Consider the following 26861-nt stretch of genomic DNA (forward strand, 5'->3'; position numbering starts at 1 on the left):
TGTAAATGTAGATGTACGTCAGGCCTCCGTTAAAATGTTTCTCATGCTTCAAGCCCTAATCTATTGGGGACTATTCAGCTCTTTACCAATTATCCTGAAGCCCAAAGTGACATTTCAGTTGGCCATACTGTTAAATTCCCCGTTTAGATTTCTGAGAAGCAATAGATATGACAAACAATGAATTACTCAAACAGTTTGGCTTATCCGAGATAAATCCTCTCTGGTGTGGGTCTTGGTCATTTTAGAGAGCTAGGCTTTCCTTTTGTGTCAATATAGATTATTTGAACTGCTCGCCAACTTTCCCAAGTATGTCAGTGATTCAGAGGTATACCATGCTCCTTGGAGAACCCCTGGCCTGTCCAAAAGCCAGACTACACGCAGTGTACGAACCCCAAGGTTGTAGATAGCCTTCAGGTTTCCGGGGCGCTGATTGTTCCCTGTAGTTTAGCTAGTGGTAGTGGTGTTTCTATTTCTAATTTAAAAGATTTATAAAAGTTAATTTATAAGCATGCCCCAGGGCTCTTAGGTAATTAAGCCAGTCTGTTCCAGGTTCAGAATTTTGTAGACCTCTTAACATGGCAGATGCCTGGGGCTATTGGAAAGAACAAGGCTTTGCTTTTTTGCACTGCTGTCAAGATTTGTTGTACCACAATTAGCGTGGAAGAAAAAGGAATCTCGAATTTGGGATGTTGCAGGTAAATAATCATAAAACATAGCTGTTCCGTGCTATGGTGCTTCCGCGTTTAGAACTTGCAATCATTGCTGGAGAATGGTAAACTTAAGGTTGTATTTTAGCTGTCTTCTGCCAAGCAATTTTGAAAAAAATTAATAGAGAAAGGCTTTTCCAGTTCCAACGTTTGTTTATAAGTCAGTCTCTCAAAAGCACTTACTAAACCTCTCAACGTGCTAGCTACTGCTCAGGGTAAGTCCAGTGCTTTGGGATTCCTCCTACTACTTTCCTTCAGAAATAACATAATCATATCAGATTCGTCTAAACTTGTGATCATGCTTCTTGCTTTCTCTTGAATTGAATCTCTCTTTCTAAACTGCTACCTACTTTCCAGATAGCATCTGTATTGGAAGGAAAAAGTGGAATAAAGACGTTTTGATAGAGAAATATGAGAAAGTCAAATAGGCTGTTTCTTAATGTTCCAGCTTGCTTACTAAAGAACCTAGAATGCGATCTGAACATTTGAGTTAACGTGCATATTTTTGGAGTTTTAGACTATCTTAAGCGGTACCTGCCTTTGTTAGCAACACACTGATTCACATGGATAGATTCCTGACTTAGACGTTGACACTTTAAGCCTGATTACATGGATGGGGAGGACTGTAGAGCTCTCAGGTACCAGAAGTGAGGCTGTCCTTTGGGAATCCCTAATCATCCATGTGGTCCGTTCAAAGCAGCCTCCCACGGTGAGGAGAGCACATCTTTGGAGTTAGAGCTGAAGTCAGATTCATTTCACCCCCATGCCTGCTCTGTGATCTTGGGAATTTTATTTAATCTCTCTGAGCCTCAGTTTCCTCACCTGTATGTATCAAATGCACAATAATAGTACTTATTTCAGAGGATTGTTAAAGAGCCAAAATAAGGACTAGTTAGATAAACATGTAATTATGCTTACTTAGAAAACCACCCCACATGTTGAAGACTTCGTGCATATTTATTGAAAATTTATTTAGGACAGAAAATAGCAAATAGCAAATAGGATGACTATATAATCACTGATTCCAGATTCTATAATTAAAGCAAGCATAAATAAAAAAGATAACCCTCTATTCTGTTGCGGTTTCACCTAAAAAAGTATTAAAAAAATATATCTTATAGGTATTCCAGTCAACTACCATGGAAATGTGACTTTTCCTACCAAATTCACATTATTAATGAGAACTATACTGAGCAGAAGAGGCTAGGAGGGGCCACATTAGGAATATACCCTTTTTTGCATGGAAATTAATTTCTAAATGACTCCTGTCTTGTAGCTGTACTTAAACACCAGACACAATAAATCTTTTACTACTATAATAATTACTGTATGTATTTTTCTAAAATGTAGCTATATAACAATAAAGGCAATAGGATACTAACATTGCTAAACTTTAGGAAAACATGAAACGCTTAAGGATAAATCTAACAAAATATGTGTAAGGTTTATATGCTGAAAACTACAGAACCTTGAAGAGAGAAATTGAGACCTAAATAAATGGAGAGATATCTGTGTTCATGAGTTTCAAGGCTCAATATTTAGATGTCAGGTCTCTCTCCAAATCGATCTATAAGTATTTAACACAATCCTGATAGAGTTCCAGAAGACTTTTTGTAGAAATTGACAAGGAGATTCTAAAATTTATATGGAAATATAAAGGACTGGAGTAGCCAGAATAGCTTTACAAAAGAATAACAAACTTTTGAGGACTTCCCCTATCCAATTCTAAGACTTACTCTAAAGCTATAGTAATCAAGACAGCACAGTGTTGGTAATAGAAGAGACACATAGTTCAGTAGAAGAAAGTTTCCAGAATTGCACCCACACATGTATGGATGCTTGATTTTTGGACAAAGACCCCAACACAATTCAATGTAGAAAGGACAATTTTTTTCAATAAACGGTGCTAGAACAGTTAGATGACAACATGTAAGAAAATAAACCACAACTCATACCTCATACTGCATACAAAAATAACACAAAATGGATCATAGACTATATGTAAGACGTAAAAATGTAAAGATTTTAGAGGAAAATCTTTGTGACCTTGGGTTAGGCAGTAATTTCTTAGGATACAAAAAGCAAAAACCATAAAATAAAATAAAATAAATGGTAATTTGGACCTCAGCAAATTGTAAAACATTATTCTTCAAAAAGCACTGTAAAGAAAATGAAGGCAAGCCACAGACTGGGAGAAAATATTTGCAAGGCACATAACTGATAAAAGACCAATATCCAGAATATACAAAGAGCTCTCACAACTCAATAATAAGAAAACAAGCAGCCTAATAGAAAGGCAAAGCATTTGAACAGACATTTCACCAAAGAAGAGACATGGATGGCAAATAAGCCTGTGAAAAACATTTCATTATTAGTCATTAGGGAAATGCAATTTCAATCCACTATGAGGTGCCAGTATGCATCGATCAAAATGGCTTAAACCAAACAAAAACCTGACATCATCAAGTGCTGACAAATATGTGGAGCAACTGAAACTCTCATATTGGTGGTGGGAATGCAGAATGCTATAGCCACTACGGAAAACGGTTTGGCAGTTTCTTATAAAATTGAATTTATGAGCAATAATCGCACTTCTAGGTATTTACCCAAAAGAAGTAAAGGCAGATGTCCATACAAAAACCTACCCTTGAATGTTTATAGTAGCTTATGTGTGACTGCCAAACACTGGGAACAGTGCCAGTGCCCATCCACCGTGAATGGATAAACAAATTGTGGTACGTGTATGCAGTGGAATAGTCCTCAACGTAAAAATGAATCTATCGATGCATCCAGCAACATGAGTGAATCTCTGAGTAATGTTAAGTATTTTAAAAAACTGAAATGGAAAGACTTCATACTTTTAAACTCAATTTATGTGACATTCTGGAAAAGGCAAAACTGTAGGTACAGAAAACATGCTAGTTGCCAAGAGCAGATGTTGGGGGAGTGGATTGGCTACAAAGGGCCACGAAGGAGCTTCCTGGGATGTTGGAAATGTAAATCTTTGTCGTGTTGATGGTTACATGACTGAAGGCATTTGTCAAAACTGTAGAACAGGATACCTAAAAGCGTGAGTTTTACTGTGTATAAATTGTATGTCAGTAAATCTGACCTTAGAAAAGTTAAAACATTAAACTAGTCATTTTAAACTTAGATAATTCTACTTGCGTATGTCAGCGGTAGGGAAGAGCTGTTAGTTTCTCCTCCATTTGGTTCACACTGACATGGACCTTCTGTGGCTATTCTTTCTCATCGTTCATTCTAGTTATCTACTGACCCGGAACCCCACCATTGGAGTTCATTTAGGGCAATTTGAGTATCAGTAAGACTAATAATAACTGTTATGTAGTGAAACATATCAAATATTTTTAAAATCTATGAGTTCATAATGATACTAAATAAAAAGGAAACATTCATTGGCCACTTTTAGAGGACAGTAGGGAATCAACTTATCTTGCAAATTGGTCAAGTAAAAAAAAAAAATCCAGTATTTATGCTGTTTTTCTCATATAACCTATATTTCAGGGAACCCAGATTGTTGAGAAGTTTCTCTTTGTGCACCAGTTAAGTTAGAAGGAACCATAGAATTAAAAGGTCACCATTTTGAAACTCTTAATAAATCCAGCCAATGATTATCGTTGTTTTCTGTCATCACAAAAAGAGAGACAACCAGGTTTTAGGTACCTGCTGATGGAAGTACACACTATCACCTAGAGTATTTTTGCAGAAACTCAAAGCTGAATATGATAAATATTTTTCTGTCCTGGAGAAGTATAGGGAAGGACATGTAGTCTGGTTAGGGCAGATGGTGATATTTCAGCCACTATCTGAAGGATGGGAATAGCCAGGAATGCAAAGAGATGGTGAGTGGAAGGGGTGGAGAGGTGGACAGGCTGGGCAAGGAGAATGTTTGATGTGGGTTTACTCGTTCCTTCTGCTCCCAGGGCAAATATCATATTGTCTGGCCACTTGTTGATTTACTGTTTCTTTTGCGGACTATCTGTTGTGTATTAATGTGTGTCTGATCTAAGGTCTAATAGAGTATGAACCCTAGAGCTGTTTCTAAGCCTGGCATAGTTTCACATGCCCTGAATGGATGTCGATAGTACACACCTTTTTTAACCTGTAGTCTTTTCAGCTGATTCTCAGAATGTAGGTGGGAACAGTATTGTGTCTTTGAACAAAAGAATCAGCAATTAAAATTTAGAAGAACATCCTAGTAACCTTGGAAAATGAGAAAAGTATGTCTTGGGTTCTGGATTATATTTTACTAACTCCACCAAATCCTGTCCTTTAGTTTCCCTTTGTGTTGTTAGAGTAATAAGATATATTGTTTTGTGAAGTGTTTGAATTTCTTAAAATGAATGAAACATGTTGTCTATTGTTATTTATTTAAGTAGTATCATATTTTCCAGTGATAAGAGTTAGGCACAATGTAGAGACTCAATAAATGTTAAGTAGGTAAATGATGGGTGCCTTGTATAAACTTCTCTTTGCCATAGCTTTCTCTTTGAATCCGTATCAGAACCTTCCACTACATTTGTATCAATGATTCTTTTATACGCCTTTGTTCTACTTTCTCGGAGAATTTGAAGGCTGTATCTTTTTTTTCTGACCCAACTACTATTTTTTTTTAATTGGGGGTGGGGGACCACCAAGTTGTTCTTCAATCTTAGTTGTGGAGGGCGCCAGTTACCATCTGGCCGCCCGTCGGCAGCTCGTGGCCTCTAAGCTCAAGGTGCTGTGTTACAATCTTAGTTGCGGGTGGGTGTAGCCACCATCCCATGTGGGTGTCAAACCAGCAGCCTTGTTGTTAAGAGCACATGCTCTATCCACTGAGCCATCCAGGTGGCAGCTCAGCTTAAGGTGCTGAGTTCAGTCTTTTAGTTGCAGGTGGGCATAGCTGACCATCAAACAGGCCGTCTTGTTAGGAGCACGTGCTCTCACCAGCTGAGCCATCCTGCCACCTGTTGGCAGCTCAGCTTGGGCGCAGCTCACTGGCCCATGTGGGAATCGAACTGGTGGCCCTGTTGCTTGCACTCTTAAACTAACTCTTAACCAACTGAGCCACTCGGCCCGCCCCCAACTACTATTAATAGTACTCTGGGCAGGAGTGTGTGTGTGTGTGTGTGTGGGGGGGGTGGCAGTGCTTATTTTTCACAGCGTGATCATTTGCCTCTTGTTATCTTTTAGACACATTACAGATGCTACACTTGCCATTGTGAAAGGAGAGACAGTTCCACTTGATGTCTTGCAGATCAAGGTAAAGTATTTTCTCTAGAGTTTGAAAAAATTAACAAAGTAATGCACATAAAGACAAAACATAACAGTTCAAATGAGATAATGAAAACAACAGTCCCTCTTACCTTTTCCTGTAACTCCCCAGAGAAAAAGAATTTTATCTGTTTATTCTAGTTATTATCACAAACAAATATGCTTAGGATGCTACTTTTTAAAATTGTGTTAAAAAATACATAACATAAAATTTACCATCATAACCATTTTTTTTTTTTAAGATTTTTTATTGGGGAATTGGGGGGATGGGAACAGTGCTGGGGAATTGGGGGAAGGGGAACAGACAAGTTGCTGTCGTTTTGTTCTTCAGTCTAGTTGTGGAGGACGTTGCTTCACTGGCCCAAGTTGGCACCATCATGGCGCTCTTCCCGGGCGAGGCAGATCAGTCGCAGGCTTCTGGATGGCCGCTCACTGAGGCTGCTGGCCGCTCACGCTGGCTGCTGGCTACATACAGTAGTCCATGGCAACCCAATGCCAGAGGGGCTGCAGCCTATGCCGTCGCCGGCGACTCACAGCAGTCCAGCTCCAGGTTGAGCTGTTGTTCAACATCTTAGCTGTGGAGGGCAGTGTGACTGGCCCTCATATGTGGGATCCAAACCGGGGCCCTCTGGCGTCCCAAGCCAGTTCTTAACCATCGCGCCACTCGGCCGGCCCCATAACCATTTTTAAGCATACAGTTCAGCAGCATTAAGTCCATGATAGTAGTTTTTTGATTTATCAGTTTAGCCCTTATCTCTTGACCTCCTTGTTATGTGTAAGAATTCCTCTCTTATCTCTTAATATCATTGTATCACTATTTTTAGTTCCTCTATTGGTTACCTTTGGGCCTCAAGCAATGTCTCTGCCTGGTATGGTTGTTTGAGTATGAAAAGAGCTGATGAATATAAAGCACTTAGGACAGTGCCTGATTTCATCTTATCTGTTTGCATGGTGGCTTCCTCTTTGTCCCATGTTCTGCCAAAAGTGAAATATTTCTCACGTCCTATCTTGCCTTTGCAGGGGCTTGTCTTTCTTTGGAATTCAGGTTACTTGGTTGTCTTACAATCTTAGCCCTCTGATGGGCATTAGAAAAAACATGACTGTAGATTATCTGGCTTTTTCTCCCTTTCAGAATGGGAATGCTGTTCTTTGTAGCTGCCTATATACCACATGGGAGCAGAACTTCCAATTTTTCTATTGGGTTGTCTAACGCTTTCTTATCAATTTGTAGATGAACTCATGAATTGTTTTAGAAATATACAGAGGGTGCCAAAAAAATGTACACACATTTTAAGAAAAAAAAGTGTATTAAAATTTTAATACAATGAATGACGCTAGCATTCATTTGATTAATGCCATCTTTTGAGCAAATGTCATACTAGCAAATGTCATACTACACATTGCTACCGTAATTCAATTCAACTTCGAAAAATGTGTACATTTTTTTGGCACCCCCGGCATTTGCTGGCTATGCCACTGACAGGGCTTAGAAGCAGTAACACCTAATAGCAGTGAGCATACCTGGCACCCAGACTTGGATCTCTAAAAACCATTCTCTCCTGCAAGTTACCAGGACTCTGAAAGGATGGCTTTCAGAGGCAGGGCAAGAAACAGGGCAAGGAAGCACTCAGCTGATGGAGACAGCACAGAAAGACATAGGAGCCAGCCTCTGGTGTCCTCTTGGACAATTTGGGGACCGTTTGAACATCAAAAAGAATAATGATGATAAAGGATTACATAATACATTAAATAAAAATGAAGGACCCATGAATCCACAGGGATATTGCAGAAGAATTGCCAGCTTCTAAATGGAGAAGGAATGACAGAGCTAGAGATTACCCTTTTGTAATCGCCAGTGAAATCACTGGTAGAGATCATTAATGGGTGCTAAAACCATCAGTTAAAAGGTTGTAAGAAAACAAATATCCACACAATATCACAGATTACTTGATCGTTACAAAGGGAAAAGACACCTTTACAGTAGAGAAATCTAGCGCACACCACCTTAACCAAATGACGAAACTTCGCATCACCAGTAATGGGATTGGGCATGACCTGCTTCCTGCTGAGAAGGATACAGCATCACCTATGTAATTTCCTGCCCGAAAAGTTAACTAGCCTGAATCTAACTGAATCTACTAACAAGAAAACAATCAGATCCCAATTGTGGGGAAGTCAAAAAACAAAAGTTGGTCTGGCCTCTTTCAAAAGGTCAATATCATGAAATCCAAACAAAAGTAGAGAGACGGTTCAAGATTAAGAGAAACTAAAAAAAAAAGAAAAGAAAAAAAATCATAATTAAATCCAGTACGAGGTCCTGGATTGGAAAAATGTAAAACAGTGACAACCATAAAAGATAGTTTTGAAGCAATGAGATATCTTACTACGGACTGTATATTAGATTTATTGGGTTGTCGGAAAAGTCATGACGCTTTTTTGCAATGAAAAGCATAGAAAAATAAGTCATGACTTTTCTGACAACCCAATACTTCAATGTTAGATTTCCTAAGAGTGACCGTGGTGTTATGGTTATGTCTGCGTATGTCCTTGTTCTTAGGAGATGCATGCTGAAATATTTAGAGGTGATGGGTCTTGAAGCCTGCAATTTGTTTGCAAATGATTTAACAATATTGCAAAACGTACACACACTCCAGATAAAGGTAATATGGGGAGATGTTCATTGTACATTTATAAATTATATTGGTTGTTGACATTTTTCCAAAATAAAAATTTTGGAGGGAAGAAGACCTGGTAGACATTCCTGATTCTTGATTAGAATCCTCTCTTTAAAAAGAATTTTATTCCTAGAAAAAAGAGATTCTCACTGGCCAGTAGTTAAGTAGCTATTCCTTGCTCTTCATCAGCCTCCCCCACCCTAAAAAGAGGGCAGATTCTAAGAAGGCTGAGGGAGCCATCAAGCCAAGCAATCCTATGAAACAGCCAGCCCTGTGACTTTACTCAGATCTACTCTTAAAATGTACCAGCTACATCAGGCCGTCCTCCACAGGCTATGAACATTTTATATTCATTCAGGTTTCTTGATGTCTGTGAAAGAACGGTTACACCGTGTCATGGTTCCAGTCCTAAAATGTCACTGCTAGTGATAGAGCATTGGCTGTAAGCCTGTTTGGTGAACCCATGAGCTTCCAGCCTCTTTCCCTTTTATTTTCCTTTGTTCTTTCTGCAGTGATGTCTGGACTCCACTGTGACCTCATTGGTCATCATAAAAGTGATTTAAGTTGCCATTGATTCTTTGGCGTATAATAAAGCTAAATTGTTCTCACAAAATAGAAGGGCTGTGCTGAAAAATTCCAGCCTAGCAAAGTTACTACAGATCAACATCCATGAAGATATTATTTTAAAATAGTGTTATGACCAAAGGAGGTGAATCGGGTTATATTTCTCAATAACTAAATGATGTACTCTTCTTATTTATGTGTGAGGAGTAATACATTCCTGAGTAACGAGGAATTAGCTAGAAATTCTTGACTGCTTATCGTTGAACATCACCTGTCTCCTTGATGTTTTTCTCTTAAATAGACTGACTTGATGAATTGATGAAACCAGTATCAAATTTACCACAGGCTCCGTATATTGATGCCACAGCCCAGGAAGCAGAAAACTTTTACAATCAATTCCTAGAAAATGTAACACAGCAGCCTGTAGTGTGGTTTCCGAGGCACCCAGCTAAGCTGGAATTATCTCCTTTTTTCCTTCCTTCTGGAAAGTGCTTTTAGAATATGGGGGAAGCATCGCGTGTCGCCGAAGGCTGATAACTAGATTCCTCTTCTTCTAACAAACAAACCCAAACCCAATTAAACATGCAACTGAAGATTCTTTAGAGATTAAAAAAAAGTAGTAGTACTTGGAAGCTATAATAACGCTTGCAAGCTATAATTTAACTTTTACTTTGTTCAGTGTGCATTCCCATCTCATTTGGATCTCCAACTCAGTGAGGAAGGCAAGACGTGCATGAGTATCTTATTTGACGGATTCAAAAAAGTCATCTGGTCCTATGACTAATTTTGCTGGGGACAGAAGTAGAATCTAGACTTTCTGTCCTAGGGGCCTTGGTTTCTCCACTTCACTGCTTGTCCAGGTGGTGTCATGCTTGGCGCTTCCCCATGAATTTTAAAGAGCGTTTTTCCTGTATAGATATTCTGTAATGCCCAGTATTTTAACTACTGGGAAGATTTCTGGAATTCTTTCTTGTTCGTTCTGTTTACTCTTTTCGTCAGATTTTTTAGACCCTGCTGACCCAGAACCATTGAGTACAAGGAGGTGGTGAGGAGGTAGAATCCCTCCCCTCCCCCATCTTTCATTCCTGGCTGGGTAAATGGCTTCCTTCTGTTAAAACCCCGGCTCTGATCATTCTCTTCAGATGATGCTGAGAGCTGCTTCCGAACTTCAGAGCTCCTTCTCTTTTGTTTCTTTCTCATCATCTAGAATCCCTAAAATTCCTGGATTAAGAACCTATCTAGTTGACAGGAATGATTTTCTTTTCTCTGTTCCTTGAGCTTTTATTCCAGCCAGCTCTCCCAGTTATTTTTGCAAACCACTAGTCCACTTTCTCTCAGGGATTTCCTCTTTCCAGAGAGCCTCTGACCTGGGCAGCCTCTCTCCTGTGCTCTGTATATCTGGCTGTGTGTCCTTTTGTTTCTGATTTTGTTTGCTGACCTAGCCGTCTCATAATCTGACTACCGCCCAGACCTTCATCCAGTTGAGATCCCACAGTATCTTAGATGCAGTGGTACTTTGTCCATTGGTTTCTCCTCTGTCCATCTTGCTTATTTTTCCTATGCTCGTGTGACCCCAATAGAGACCAGTCTCCCCATCACTGACCCTCAAGCCTCTTCTGAATCCTGAGGGCTCTATGCCCATCTGGCTGCTAGCTGGACCTCGCTAGATCTTTTCACACTCATTTCCTATCCTCCAGAGCCATCGCCACCCCCCAATCACTGGAACCTTGAGGTTACAAGGCTTTTCAGTTCATCTTAACAGTATTTCTAAAACCCTTCCCCCTAGATGAAGAAAGAACAGTCTTGAGCACCAGTCAGGAAGCCTTGAATATTATCTCAGCACTTCACGCCCCCGCTACGTGCCTTAGAACGGCATTTCCCACAGAGTATTAGGTACGCCCAGAGTCCCCCCAGAGAGGAGTCACACAGTTAGCAGCTCAGGAAGACTGCATTGGTTTCCCCTTCGGGAAATTCATAACGTGTGTTAGCATATTAAAGGCTCTGAGGAGCTGCCATAAACATAACCTGTTTCAAACCAAGTAAGTTTGCTATTTCCCAACTTATTTCACCGTGGACTCTTCTGTCATCATCATCACCATCATTCTGATTATAGTTAACACTTATTCCCGTCCTGTGGACCATTTGGGGAATGTTCCTGCAGACACAGCAAACTCACACAATATCATTTCTCTCCCTTCAGCTAGAATGCCCTTCCTTTCGTTTCTTTTCTCTCCACGCTTCTCCCCAGCCTCCCCCAATCTCGGGACCTTGTTCTTTACCCTTGCATTTGCTTTAAATGTGTGTGTATTTGCCCTGACCACCTATCTCCCTTGCTCCCCCCACACCCATTAAGCAGTCGCACCTGCTCTGCAGTCTCGTAATACTTGCTACAAACCTCTACTATTTGAACTTACTGCACTGTATTGTTATTGTCTGTGTCTATATACCCCCCGTGGCACCTTGAGCTCTCTGAGGGCGGACGTTTTCTTATCACTAGTCCCTAATATATAATATGCATTTGGTAATGGAAATGCTATGAAGAAAATGAGTGAGTGATGAGCTGAATAAATCAGGATGACTCAAAGCCCTGCTGTCTCCCACAGCATCCTCTTGGCCCCAGGAGACTGGCTTCCTGCTGTGACAGGCCTGACTGCCTCCCATCTCCTCTTAGCTCCAACCGTGCCTCCCCCACACCCCACACACACACACACCCCGCCCCCTCTAGTTCCCATTGCCTTATTAATGCAGGTACAGGAAACAGAAAAGCAAACCTGCTGCCTGAGCAGACACAACCAAAGAATGAGAGGCTATGACTTTTCCGTGTAGGCTGCCCCTGTTTGTGTGTGATTCTCCTAGAAACCCCCACCTTGGTTAGGGTGTAGTGGGAACGGCAGTGAAAGCGGGATTGAAGTGGAGTTGAGGGGAAGCAGTTGTCCCCTGAGAAGACTCAGCAGGCTTTCTCCAAGCTGGCAGCTTTCAGAGCCCGGGGTCCTCCTCCAGCTCCTAACTTCATAGTGCTGGAAATTGAGCTGGGTCTGCACCATTTAGCAAAATCTGTGGAGTCGTATCTAGCGTTTGGCAGCTCTTTAGAATGTGGGGTACTCTTGTGCTTTCACTGCAATTCTGAGCTACGGGAAAAGCCCCTTTTAGAATCCTGGTATTATATTATTTATACTTTAAGGGAAGTCCATCACAGAGCATCAACACTTAGGGGCGGTGGCTGTACTGTGTATGTTTTCTATGCATTGCTTATCGCACCCATTAGAAACTCACTGATTGTAATATGTCTGTGCAATATTTCACCAGAAAGCAGTGGCCTAAATCCAAATCACTTTTATTCTGACTTGTTACGACCAATACCTGACTGTGTCTTCAGGTATTCGGGTGAAACATTCTAGAATACCAGGATTCCAATACTTGAGAGGCCTTGGCCTTCTGAAGAGAAGACAGGCTTCAATTATTGTTGCCTGGGACAAATACATGAGAGAAGACATTCTGGCTGATCTGACTACTAACTGGTGCTAGAACCAGCATAGTTAGGTACTCCTTCATTTACAGTCTGAAGTATGATACTGTGTTCCCTTCCCAGCAGATGCATGAGGCCTAATATATACAAATTAGTTCCATTTAGAGTACGGTTTATTCAAGTACTTTCACTGAACACTCATAGAGTTCATTTCTTAAATTTCGAGCATCCTTTTAGAATTTGGTCTGATGAAAAGTAGGCCATGATCATTTGCTGGGTCCTTACCTGTGGAGACTTCCAAGTTATTGTCATCATTAATTCAAATGAACTGTATTTCACTTCCAGGGTGAAAAGGAACAACCTGTGTTTGCAATGACTGGCCTTCGATGGGGATCCTTCCGAGATGCTGGCGTCAGAGTTAGCAAGTAAAGGATTGCTCTATTGATATGTGATGATTCAGAGAAAGTGCTTTGAATCTGTACCTGTTTGGGGGCTGTGTGGCTAATAGAGACAGGTTTATATATTATGCAGAAGGCGGGGGCAAGTTCCGGTCCAACCCCACCCCCACCCTGCAAGCTTGGTGGTGGCTAGAGAGGGGTACGCCTCTATTTTTAGATATACTATTATATTTGAGACTCAAGATGGCCTAAGGGGACCTGGATTGCCTGTCACCCTGCAGCCTGCTTAGCTGGGTACCAAGTGAAAGGCGCCACTGGGGCCACGGCCTCACGGTGCTGTCACCACCCTGGTCAGAAGACTCCCTGAGAGGTGTTCTCTTTGAAGGCCTAGCAGATTGGGAGAGACCGCAGTCTGCCTCTGTGAGAGAAAGAAAAGGTGGATGGATGCCTGGCTGTCCTGTGAGATGGGAGAAACAGGCCTGTTGGGAGGGCCCTCGCTGGCGTTTCATGGGAGTGGACTTATTTTTGGAGCATTCATTGTGTAACATGAAACCCTTGGCTTGGCAAGACGGGGTGTCATGTTGTATTTGATGTGGAGATGCAGTGTAAGAAATGGCTTCCCCAGGCGGGACTGAAGGAGGGAGACACGGTGAGGCACCGTTCACACCTGTCACACCTGCTGGGTGTTGTCTCTTACCTTCTCTGAAAAACAGGCCTAGAATGTTAGTGTTAAGTGAATTATGATTGATCTCACACACAGCTTTTATCAAGAAACCCCTCTTTCACTTTATAGACATCTCTGCCACAATTTTACAGACATTTCTCTCACTTCTTCACTTTATTATGCCTGCTAATGAAGTCCCTGACAGTGGAATGTCAAAAGAGAGCTATTACTGTGTTATTTTACGCTCTGTATTATTTAATATTTCATGTCTTTTTATTTGTAAGTATGCCGCGATTATCTTGATTCCACAAGTTACCTTCCTTGTGTTTGATGTGTAATGTCAAATAATGCCAGCAGCCCACCGAGAGGAATTGCTTAGTTTTCCCGGGAAGCCTGGTGTGAACCAGTTGCTTTCTAAAATGTGTTACATTTTAGCACAATTAAGCATAAGCATAGGTCAGCCCTTTTAGGAGTTAATCTCACACACTTGCCCATATTTTGGCTGATTTCGGAACAAAGAATTTTAGAATTCCAGTTGTTATCTAAATAGCTCAACTAGGACTATCCACCAAGTTGTTCTGTGTGTTATAGAAGAAGCAACAGAAATGCAAGAAATGATTTCCTAGGTGGTCATCAGAAGACTTTAAGCATAGTGTCAAAGTTTGCTACTGGTAGAGGCAAAGGGAAATGCAGACAGTTCAGAAATAAACTGCCACAGTTGGGATGTGTTTCTGTCTCCTGTCCCGGAAAAGAAGCCAATTATTACATAAACTGACAAAGAAATCAGATGATGTAACTCTTAGTAGCATTACAGTAGGAACCTGAGTAATAATGCTCATTGGGTTATGTCTAAACCTCTTACGCTGGCGCTCAAGGCCCAGCGTAACCCGTCCTCACCCGTAGCGATGCGTCTTTCCTTTTAAGCCTTTGCTCTGGCACTTCTTCTCAGTGTTGCCTGCATCTTTGCTACTCTTCTGGCCTGGAATGATGTCTTTCCCTCTTTCATGTGTCTAATTCCAAAGCAGCTTTCTAAATTCCACGCCCTTACCTTGTTCTTGTGCCATTCATTATACAAGCATGGCTGCTCCAATGATCTGAGGCTCTTAATGATTTCTTATCCCTATTTGACTCTCCTTATTAATTAAACAGTGATCATTTTATACCCTATTGTATACATTTATATTTATATATTATATATATGTTATATATATATATATATATATAACATATATATATATATAGTCATTGGTTGTTTGCTGTTACTTTTGTTGATGTAAAACATCCAGCCTAAGAGAAAACTTAGAGGACTGTATTTGAGCTAAACTGACGACAACTGACGGGAAGCAAAGTCTCAACGGATTGAGAAAATGCTCCAGAAAATGGCCGTTTTGCAATTTATTTTATACATTAGAATCAAAGGAGGAGGGTTACATGAAATCCATTGGTTGTAGATTATGGGGGTGGGAGAAAGCAAAGCGAGGGAGGGGGATCTCTGGGATTGGATAAAAGTAAATTGGAGAGACATGTATTTCTTTTACATTGGTGGGTACAGTATAATTAATAGCATTTTACAGCACATAGAGATAGTATTTGGGGAACAAGATAACAATGAGGGACTTTGTGGTTTCCTGCTCTGGTGTGGTGGGTTGTGCCCCCTGGGGGTCTGGAAAGAGATTACTCTGATACTGCAAGGGTATGTTATCCTAGATGCAAAAAGACAACAGACAGGTTTAAGGTAAAGATTGACCTTTGTCAAGGAAGCTACAGGTCAAGGATGTGACTTCCCGCCATGGCCCACCTGTGTTAGGAATTTTTATGTTCATGCCATCCTGTGTGGCTATTTTCAGTCTCCAGAGCTCATCAGATTTAACATGTGGCCCCTTTTCCGTCCACACTTTTTTGGGGCCATATTTTCTCAAATTATAAGCCCTCGAAGGCCGGAATTTTATACTCTATGTATTTTTTCTGTTTCCTCCATACACTTAGGGAGCACTATATAAAAGTATGTTGATCAGAATCAAACAGGGAGCAGTTGAGATGGGATGGTAAGATGGGCAGGTACGTTTTAACCGAGGAATCTACTTGCAGTTCCCAGCAGGCATCTTTCTCTCCTCAGCACCTTTTATATTTAGCCATTTGAAGGAGACCCTTTTCACTCCCAGATTTTACGTTTGCCATTTTAAAACTGCATGAGTAATGTGAAATTATGTTTATTTACACATTTTAATTTGTTTGAGAGAACTTGGTGTACAAGACGCAGTCATTTAGCTTAGGGGTGACACATCAGGTTCCCCAGCATTGCATGTCATTGACGCTTTATCCTTCTCAGAGCTTATTTGAATATATACGAACCATATTCTTTGGTTGAAAGTATATATTATAGTGATACGCATTTAGAGATTCAAGGAGACTCTGATTATATATCCCTCCTAAATTGCAAGGATTTAGCCACTGTATAACTAATTGCATACTGTTTGACATGGCATTGAAATGCAGATTAAAATTTTACGTAATACTCTTTTATGCTAAACCATAATCCTCAAGCGTCCAGAACAGACACTCTAGTAAAGGTGTAATTCTCATGTATTGTGTGTCTTGAATGCTATCTATCACATCTATAGTCCTTTTAATATTCTAATTAGAGTATTATCTTGATCTTTTCGCAGGTACTGGTATCTTGGGCCTCTCAAAACCAAAGCAGCTCACTTTTTCAGCACTCTTAAGGTAAATGCAATTTACAATGTAGACATTTGCCCTGTGTTATTTTGTTGGGTCTGTGATGTATGTATTTGGATTTTTCAGAAATTCCTTGCTACAGATGTATATGATATGCTCCAGTACTACAATGGGGGATATTTACTTATATACAAATGCGGAAAGCATTCCTATCTTGATAAGCAATCACCCCTCATCTACCAACTCATTCCCTCCATTACCAAACCCATATTAATTTCTCTTTAATGTCCCACTCCCCTTTGCCTATTCCTTCACTCAATCTGGCTAGACCAACTTTGAACAAAATGACCAATATCTCATCAGTTATTTGTAAGGGTGGTCTGTCTGTAAGGGTTTCTGGAAGTGACTGAAGATTTGTATCAGCATACATCTAATCACACAGGCTGATGTATGATATAGTAGGTTTCAGACCAGGCCAGGCAAATATGGGGAGTGGTTACTGTACTGGACGGTCCAGATACAGAACATTTTCTCATCAGATAGAAATTGGGCATTTCTGTTGGGCATTTTTCAGTATGTAGCAGCACTGCTATAGGCTGCCAACTGAAAAATGTTGGCATAGAGAAAAGCTGAACAACATGTATTTTTTTAAAGATTTTTATTGGGGAATTGGGGGGATGGGAACAGTGCTGGGGAATTGGGGGAAGGGGAACAGACAAGTTGCTGTCCTTTTGTTCTTCAGTCTAGTTGTGGAGGACATTGCTTCACTGGCCCAAGTTGGCACCATCATTGTGCTCTTCCCCGGAGAGGCCGATTGGTCGCCGGCTTCTGGACGGCCGCTCACTGCGGCTGCTGGCCACTCACGCTGGCTGCTGGCTACACACGGTAGCCCATGGCAACCCACTGCAGCAGGGGCTGCAGCCTATGCCGTCGCCGGTGACTCATGGCAGCCCAGCTCCAGGTTGAGCTGTTGTTCAGCATCTTAGCTGTGGAGGGCAGTGTCACTGGCCCTCCTATGTGGGATCCGAACCGGGGCCCTCTGGCGTCTCAAGCCAGCTGTTACCCAACACGCCACTCAGCCGGCCCCTAGGGCATTGTTTTCATTATTCCTGTGGACACAGCTGAGACTGAGGATGACACTGGACTTGGGGTGCCAGGAAGTAGAAGACAGAAAATAAAATCTAGAGTATGAGAGTGATGACCCAGGAGTGAGGAGCCTGGGGCTGGGTTTTGAGGCTGGGAAACAATTCTGGCCCCCCTGGACTGTGGCTGCAGAAGTGAAGAAGGTATTTGATGCAACCGAATTGCATCAACTTCTTGTGTCACCGTCAGTGTACCAAAGATAAATTTATCATGGTATGGTTCTGTGCTCATTTGCATTGAGAATTTTTTGGATAAGGACGAGCAGTGGTTGTTAGTCCCCTTTGATCTCCTCTCTGCTTTGTTAAGAAGAGCAATGGAGGCCGCAGTCAGAGCTCATGGTGTTCATGGCAGGACTTGAATGGGGAAAGGGGCCTGAGAAGTCCATGCTCCAAATTCGAGAAGATTCCATCCAGCGAGAGATGATTAGTTAGCTTTCCAGCAGGTATAGGCAGAAAACTAACCTTTGCATAGAGAAACTCCCTGAGTTTGGGATTGTGTGTATGACAAATGTCCTTCTCTGTTCACTTTAAAAGGAGTGGCCTCAGACTCACCAAGCCTCTATCTCATACACGGGACCCACGGAGAGGCCTCCCAGCGGAGTGGAAGCGGCCCCTCCACGGCCCTCTTTGTACAGGAGAATATTACGGAGGCTCGCGGCATTCTGGGCGCGACCGCAGGACGGTGAGCAGCATGTGGTCAGAGATTGAAAGCCCTGGTCAGTCCAGGACTGCCTAAAACAGACCCCCACATCAGCGTCAGCCCTCCCCAGATGGAAGCCATTCAGGGATCACTGCATTCAGCCTCCTGGGTGCCTGACCAGGGCCCAGACCAGCAGGCACACTGTCCCGTGAATGAGAACACCGTGTCGTTTGAGACAAATGGCGCCTCCCTCTTCCTGTCACCGACCTTTCTGTTATTCTGGCTGTGTTGGTAGGGCTGTTTCTGGCATCGAGATCCCCATTCTGAGCCTGGCTCTTTATCCTGTGTATAAATAAGAGGTATGAAATGAAGAAAACGATGGTGGAGTCAGCCGACGGGCCTGGGAGGCCGAGCTGAGCAGCGGGCAGCTAGCCCTTGGTGGTGGAGCTGCGAAATGTTAATGAAGAAATTGACCTGTGTCTCATGCATTCACACAGCCCTTTCCCAAGAGGTGAGCCCGGAGGTCTGGAGAGACATGCAGCTGTCCACCATTGAGCTGTCCATCACCACACGAAACGGTCAGCTTGACCTGACGGTGAGTGTGCTTGTTTGTTAGGAAAGCGTTTGGCATCTGGGAAAAGTGACAAAGGCTGCCTGCTCTTCCACTAATTCAGCATTTTATTTTTACCCTGTGGGTTAGAGAGGTGAGATCAGGGAAGAAGGGTGTGGCATGCCTTTTGGAGTAATAGCAATGAGAAGAACCAGCTGAGTGACGTTGCGGCCTAAAAGCTTAAGGGGCTTGGTCACGACTTCCGGGCATTGCTTAGTGGTGGTCACCGAGCTTTCTGTCTCCAGAGAACTGAAGGCTAAAGGCCTTTAGAAATGAAAAGTTAGCCTGCTCTCATTCTTCACGGGAATAAAAAATGGTGGAACTTTTATTTGAGTAAATATTATTTTGTGACTTACATATGTAGATTTAATTCCCCAAGAGAAAAAACTATATATACATATGTATTTATGCATATAAATACTGACTCCTTAATAGTGTATATTAATGAGAATGCCAATAGAAAAATTATCCTGAACAGTGGACTAATTACTATAATCAGGTTTTATGCAGATCAAAGCAGGATGTTCAGAATTGACCTGGACAGTGTGAAAATTGGCATGTGGACTAAACGTAGTGATGAATGCAAGTGGAGTGAGATGAAGGTACTGAGAAACATGATTCTAATATTAATATTCAGAGGATTGAGCTGTTTTCTAATTATAAAAGTAATGCAAGTGCATCGTATAACATCCCTTCCCTTCGTAAATTAATTCCAGTTTTATTAAGAGTCAAATGTAAAAATAACAAAACAAGAAGCCCTAGAGTGAAATCTAAGTGATTGTCAATATAAACTTGGGGAGGACAAGGCCTTTCTAAGCATGGCACCTAATGCAAAAATCATACTGATGCATTTGTCTGTGTATAATTAAAAAAAACTAGAATAAAAAAAAATTTTAATGACAAGTTGGGGGAAATAGTAGAATGTGATAGACCAGTTAATAGCTTTCTTTTAAAACAAACAGGATAAATCAATAAGAAATGGGCAAAGGACTAATAGAAACAGGCAAAGGACAAATTAGAAATTCACAAAAGAAACAAACATGAAAAAAATAGCTTATATTTACTGAATATACGTATACTCCATGCTAGGTACTAGCCTAAGAATTTTATATATCATGTCATGTTACCTTCACGACTACATTATCAGGGAGATACAACTTTTACTTGTATTTTATAGGTAAGGAAACAAAGCGCTCAACATCAAAGAAATGCATATTGAGATAGTAACTATTGAATTGTAGATTAAAAAGCATGCCAGTGTTCCGTGGTGGTGTGGGAGGGACAGTGGGCAGGCTCTCGGATTTCTGATGGGAACAGAAATCGGAACACCCCGATTTCTCAGTGGCATCTTGGCTGTACAGATGAAGCGTCTATATACTTGGCCTATTAACTATATTTCTAGGAATTTAACCCACAGAAATCATCAGATGAATACACAGTGTAGACAGCCCATCTTATGTCTTACATAATGGAATTCTGGGAACACCAGTGAAAGTGAATGTATGAAGGTTAAAAAAAAAATCCGATTCTAGAATGTAAAACAGAAAGATAAGATTTCTAATTATACATTTCCTTTATACCCAGTCTCTGATAGTATGTACTTCCGTTATTTTGTTCATGTGCGTTGGCTCATTCTCTCCCCTGATGGTTGACTACCAACAAGCAGACTGAGTTGAGTATGTGATTGTGGCCGAAGATTACCCACATTCACAAGGCTGAGCACGCTTTATCTTGGTGCCAATTATAAAAGTATATGATACGGTGCTTCTTAACCACTACTAGCAGCAGTACATTCATTTTCTTTTTTCCACACCTCTCTGTAAAACTAAAAGCAAAATGCACTAAAATATTCAAAGACAATGAAGCTGCCATGTAATAGCTCAAAATGTTCATTTATCATTTAAAAAAGTATATTCAGAGTCTGAAAGAGGCCGTGGAGGTGTGGAATGTGTGATAATTAGGATCTCTTGTATAGCTGTGTTCACAGTATTTGTAATAGCAAAACATGAAACAAGCTCATCAGAGGACAGATTCAATACCATTTAGTACCTTTATTTAAAATGTTCTATCTTTACTGACATAGAAAGATGTTCATCATGTATGAAATGAAAGACCAGGTTAAAATGACTGCATCAAATGATTCCACTTTCATATAAAAATGAAATGGACATAAGGCTCCGATTTTATATTCTTTTCACATAGAAAGCCAGTTGTCCAAGCACCATTTATTGAAATGTCCTCTTCCCAGCCCCGCAACGCTGATCTGCAATGAGCCTGTCATACGTTACAGTGTGTACATGGCAATGTTTGTGGTTACTCTACACAATTGCTCTAGTTTTCTCTACTATCACTGTGCTTCTCTTAATTATTAGTTTTATAGTAAGTCCATTTTTTCTTCTTGAAAGAGTCTCTTGGCTATTCTTGACTTTGATGTCTATAAATCTCTTGGAATGTTGATTAAGTTCCACCACAAAATCTGTTATATTGATCAGGATTACATTGAACCTGTAGTTCAATTTGAGAGTAAATGACATCTCTTCTATCATAGGAATGTGGCATAGCTCTTTGTTTATTTAGATTTTAATGCCTTTCAATGAAGTTTCATAGTTTTCTCTATAACATTTTGTCTTTTGCTGGATCTATTCCTGGTTATCTTAATTTCTGATGTTCTTGTAAATAGTATTTCTTAACATTTCATTTTTTAACTATCTGATTTAGTAGATGAACGTGGAATTGCTGATTCAATATCAATATAAAAAAAATCAAACTAAATTCTCGTTAATTAAGTACATCTATGGGGATTCCATTGGGTTTTCTATCGATTCAGTCATGTCAACTGCAAATGATGCAAATTTTGTGCTTCCAAGCACTCAGCCTTCGAATCTGATCTAGCAGGTGTGGGGTGAGGCCGATGTACAGTGAGGAACAAGGCATGCTGGGATAAGCTGGGCCAAAGGCATGGCCTACACGGGAGGGAATCCTAGAGATGCTACAGCTTTGATTATTAGTGACAATTTCACAAACCTCCAAATCAGATTTTTTACTTATATATGTAGTAAAAAACAAACGATGGAGATGAACTTAATGGTATGTAAATTATAACCCACTATAGGTCCTAATGTCAAACAAACAAACAAAAAAAAAGGAATCAGAAACATATTCAGGATTAAGTCACTAAAATTAAGTGCTCTGTGTAATACAGAGCTTCAAAATAGGCACCTCCAGGGCTTCAGGAGGCTAGCAGGCTGCATTAGCCCACATGGAGAGTACTCACGTTGGTCATCCTCACCTTTTCAGAGCACAGAAGACTTTATGAACATCTGCATTGAACCCGACACTGTCAGCAAAGGAGACTTCATCATTATAGGGTAAGTGCACTGGGCTTTGGGGGAAATGAAGCTCAGGTTGTTTGTGCTGTGAGCCTTTACTCTCCAGAGTGCCCATGAAGTCTGAGAGCCCCAGCAAAGGGCTGGGCTTGTTTGGAAACCGTAGCATTGTTTCATGGAGAGTGCACCTGTCTCCTGCTTTGGCCTCCTCTGACTATTTTGGGAAGATCAGGGTATGACAGCAGTCTTTTCTTTTTTAACCGAAATGAGAACTCAGTGCGGCATGGTGTAGAGCCCAGAATTGGGGCTTCAGGGTCCGAATTGATTAGTTCTGCCACTTTCCGGTCTCGTGTCTTAGATTCTCATTTCACTGATTCCGCTCCCCTGTGTAGAGCATGAAATAATCACCTCTTACTATCTCAGGGTTGGTTTTGTCTTAAAAGAGAGCATGTGTGGGAAAGTCTTTCTCCTTGTGAAGCGCTTCACAGTATCCATTACTGTTCGTCAGTCCGCCTTGTCCTATTCTCGGAGTGTTCATGAAAAATCTGAAAAGGTGTGGAGTACCTTGGACATTTTCCAGGTTTTCCCGTTTCTACTACAAAACACCCTTCCCAAGTCCTGTGTGATCTGTTAAGCCCCGCCTCTGCCAGAGTTTCATTGGTTAAGCATGCTCCAAGTTCTCCTAGTCTTCAAAGCATCTGAGAAGGGCCTGTTGCCATGCCAACTGGCAGTTGCTCTGCTGCCGTTTCTGTGCGTTGTCTCAGGGCTCCCTCGTGTGCCCATTTGAGGAGTAGACATTGCTGCTGCAGTGGCTGGGTCTCCGTGGCTACTTCAGTGTCTGCACCAGCGCAGGCATCAGTGTCGTTTGTTTGTGGTGTTTCCATCTTTGATACAAATTCTTCAGATGCTGCTGCCGCAGGCTTTGTATTACTTGCTGTATTTGTAGTAAAAGGAAGAGGGGAAAAACCTTTCCTTTCTCCATCTATGGAGCACGCAGAAGCCACACACTGTCTTAACCCTCCGTCGGGCGCAACTGACCTCACAGATTCATTGCACACAAAGATGTCGCTAGGAAATACGTCTTTACTGTACTACGTCACAAACATGACTGGCGATAGGTTACGGTAGAGGGGAGGATACCGAAGCGATGAGTCACGATATTTAAGTTAACTGTTAGATATTTGAGAATTTGTGTGCAATGAATCTGAGAGATCAGTTGTGCCCAACGGAGGGTTAATTGAGAGTCTGGTCAGTGGGGCCAAGTCCCTTAAAATCTCCTTTGTAATATTGACATCCGAAAATGGAAACAAAGACCGCCCCTATTGCTTAAGTTAGGTGAAGCCGCTGTTTTCCTCAGTATTGCTGATGTCATCGGCAGTGACACCGTTTCCTGTTGGTCTCTATAGGAAGTAAAGTCAGACAACGCCTGTCTCCATTGTGAAGTTGCTTTAGAAAAGTCTGATTAAGTTTCATATACTAAAGCGTTATTGTTGCAGTTAATCAAGTAAACTAGTCCATTCTTTTTCATTAGCATTTGCTCTTTTCCCCATGACTAGCTGTGAAGGGTATATATGCATAAGGGGGCCTGTGCATGTGGCTTGTCAGTCTGATACTTTTACTCCGACACCATTTAGCAAAGATGCAGTATGGTAGGTAGGCTGGTAACAGTCATCAGAGCTTCTGGGTGTTCAGACATATACGTGATCTTTACTTTAAATTAGAATAAAAGTATTTCCTCTTTCAAGAAATACCAAATAAAAAAGTTTAATACTTTTTCTAAAGGATTTCGTTTCACTCAAATTTGTAAATTTGGGGTTTTTAATAGCCCCAGAATAAGGTACATGAGGAACTATTTAAAATCACCCAGTCTTCCTGAGCAGTTCTCTACAGCAAGCAAACCTCAATCTAGAATCCACCCCAATGCTAAGCAAGAATCCTCGTGGGAAAACTTATTCACAGAACCCCATGGTTCCGCGGGTCAGGAGTCCATCTATTTAGTCTCGTCAAAAACGGAAAGAACTTGCTACGTTCTTACAATGTAATGCAGCGAACAGCTCCGGTTCCAAGCTTGCTCTCTCCTGTGCTCACAGAAGTAAGAAGGTTCGAGAGCCCGCGCTGCATGCTGACGGCACCGAGTGTCTCCAAGCCAGCCAGTGCACGCTGCTGCTTCCTGAGGTGAGCAGGGAGCCGCCCTCCAGGTCTGCTTCGTCTGCCTCTCTATTAACAGACCCCCAGCTAGGCGCCTGCTATGTGCTGAGCCCTTTGCAGGCTCCGGGTCCTATTCAGGGAGACTGAAAAGGTGACAGGATCCCCTCCTGAGGCACGGAGGTAGAGGTGGACTCCCGGAGACCTCTCAGGTTTTAATCCTAAATTCTGTACAGTGATCCTGAGGTCTCCTGAGCTTCGTTTTTCCACATGCAAATTCTGCAAACGGTTGTAATACACAGAGAATTCTCAAATGCTAACAGTGGATGCTACCTTCACGTTTTCAGAATGGCACTAAATTTCTCTGTATTGTGAAATGCCAACCCTAGAAGAATAACTTATGTAAATGGAGAAAGAGTTGGGAATATCTAAATTGTAAGGTTATTCTATTAGTAATTCCTCAGGAAAAAGAGTTACTATAGATTGCCTCTGAATCTATGGGAGTGTATCTGAGTAGTATAATAGTGACCATTACACTACGGTAATCAAAGGATTATAGGTAAAACAGATGGTGTCCCCATGCTGGGTGGCACTAGAGTTCCAATACAGCACATGTTGAATTAAATGCATGAGTTATGGAAGAGTTTTATAGAATATATACTGCTGCATGCTATACCTTAGGTGCAAAGCCAAACAAGTCCTAAAAAGAGCTTTGAAAATAATCAAATGGATCCACATAATAGCTTTCCTAAGAGAATGCACTCTTTCTCGCTTCTCATTTGAAAAAGATTAGGGCCGAGAAGGACATGGAACATATTTATCAGTTCCTTCGTTAAAGATAGGACAGGACTCCTGTCTTGTAATATATATTTGAAATGATAACCTTGCTTCTCAAATGCCACAATACTCTGGTAGTACCGGAGATAGAGGCAAAAAAAAAAAAGAAAAAGAAAAAGTACCACCTTTTCCATGGATGGTAGACCTCGGTGTTTCCAGAACCAGCACTATGCCCATCGTAAGCTCCAAAATCCTTTCTTAAAAGAGCATTAGACTGATCCTCAGAGAGGACGATGTTATAATGACCTGACATGGGTGTGAGCGTTGTGTGTCTCTCTGTAGGGCACAGAGGGCTCCTTTAGCATTGACAGTGAGGAGTACGAAGCGATGCCCGTGGAGGTGAAGCTGCTCCCCAGGAAACTGCAGTTCTTCTGCGATCCTAGGAAGAGAGAGGAGATGATGCAGAGCGCAGCCCCGTGAGCGGACAGGAGGAGGAGAACAGCGCTCTGAGACTGCACCTTAGGCCCCCGGTGGGGCCAAAGGGACCAAATGCCTCGCCTGTCCCCAGCGTCATCAGCGGATCCCAAGGGCCTCTTCATGGCAAGTACCTCTGCCCTTGTCTCGCAGTGCTTCCCAAAGTGTACTCGGTGCCACCCGCTTCCCGTTAGCGCATGTTTTGACGTCTGTGTGAGTCGATCCCGCCTAAATGCAGATTTTCTTCAGGCTAGTTCAAGAAAGTTCTCACCCTCAGTAGTGGGAACAGGGCTAGGCCTTGTTCTCTGCCCAAAGTGCAAGCACAGGAGACGCCAAGGATTCCGGGAAGCGCGAGGCTCCCCGATGGTGCTCATGCTTTGTGAGCTCTGATTACTTAGCTTGTTTCCGTCTGCTCCTCAATCCAGAAACATAGGTGAGGTGTTTCCCTCCTCAGCCGTAGCTGAAACACTGTAGTTTACTAGTTTTTTGTTTTTTTTTTAAAGTAATGCTTCTTAAATGTTGGTTTGCATGAGAATCATCTGGGGTGCACATGAAAATTTAGTTACTGGGGGCCCAGCCTAATTAACTCAATCGGGATGGAGCCTAGGAATCTGTATTTCTTTAAAGAGCAGCCGCCCTCCTGAGGTGACTCTACAGCCTTCCTCGGACGCAGAGTTGTAAAGCAGCGGTCCACACACTATCGGCTCACATACTTCCTAAAAGTAGTCTGGAAAATCATGTTTCCACTCACACTTGTAAGGTGACATCTAACATTTGTCATAGGAAGTTCGAGTTGCCAAAGTATGTACTTTTCTGTTGTCCTGTAAATATTGATATTTTAAAATAAAACTGTTACTTCACTCTTTTAAACATATTCAGTGTAAATTAAATACATAGCAATCTGACACTCATCCATTTACAAAAATAAATAAGTTCTTTAGTAGATGAAATTTTTAAGTTCATGTTTCTTCTTGTATTTTTATTTCTATACCACTTTGTCAGCAAAGAATGCTATCATAATGTAACCTATTTTTATGCTTGAAATTTTTAGTTCGTCAGGTGTTAAGTCAGAAACGAATAAATGTTATAATTATTGATATACTGTATTAGTATGTTTTTGATAATTAACTAATTTAATTAGAATGCTCTTTATCCTAATTAGTTCATTTATCCAAGACCACATGTTCTTTGTAGCTGAGATAGAGCTCAATATCAATTATATTCCTTGTCCCATTTTTTATATAGATGTACGCACATAAACAACTAGATGAGAGAGAATTGTCATACAGCTCTTTAAATTCCTTTGGAACTACATGTCAAAAA

At 41.4% G+C, this 26861-nt stretch overlaps 1 protein-coding gene across 4 annotated transcripts in view; it reads left to right on the plus strand.

The window, feature by feature from the left end:
- AGK (acylglycerol kinase) overlaps positions 1 to 26488 on the plus strand; it is a 91597-nt gene extending 65109 nt beyond the window's left edge. For all 4 annotated transcript variants that reach the window (XM_019666801.1, XM_019666799.1, XM_019666800.1 and 1 more), the window contains exons 9-16: positions 5901 to 5970; positions 13032 to 13111; positions 16415 to 16472; positions 18101 to 18248; positions 18704 to 18801; positions 22114 to 22184; positions 24233 to 24317; positions 25407 to 26488. In XM_019666801.1, coding sequence (XP_019522346.1) covers positions 5901 to 5970; positions 13032 to 13111; positions 16415 to 16472; positions 18101 to 18248; positions 18704 to 18801; positions 22114 to 22184; positions 24233 to 24317; positions 25407 to 25544 — 748 coding nt within the window. In that variant the 3' untranslated portion in view covers positions 25545 to 26488. The remainder of the gene's footprint in view (positions 1 to 5900; positions 5971 to 13031; positions 13112 to 16414; positions 16473 to 18100; positions 18249 to 18703; positions 18802 to 22113; positions 22185 to 24232; positions 24318 to 25406) is intronic.
- Positions 26489 to 26861: the final 373 nt, after the last annotated feature.

The sequence above is a fragment of the Hipposideros armiger genome, unplaced genomic scaffold (genome assembly GCF_001890085.2).
Source record: "Hipposideros armiger isolate ML-2016 unplaced genomic scaffold, ASM189008v1 scaffold_478, whole genome shotgun sequence".
Lineage (NCBI taxonomy): Eukaryota > Metazoa > Chordata > Mammalia > Chiroptera > Hipposideridae > Hipposideros > Hipposideros armiger.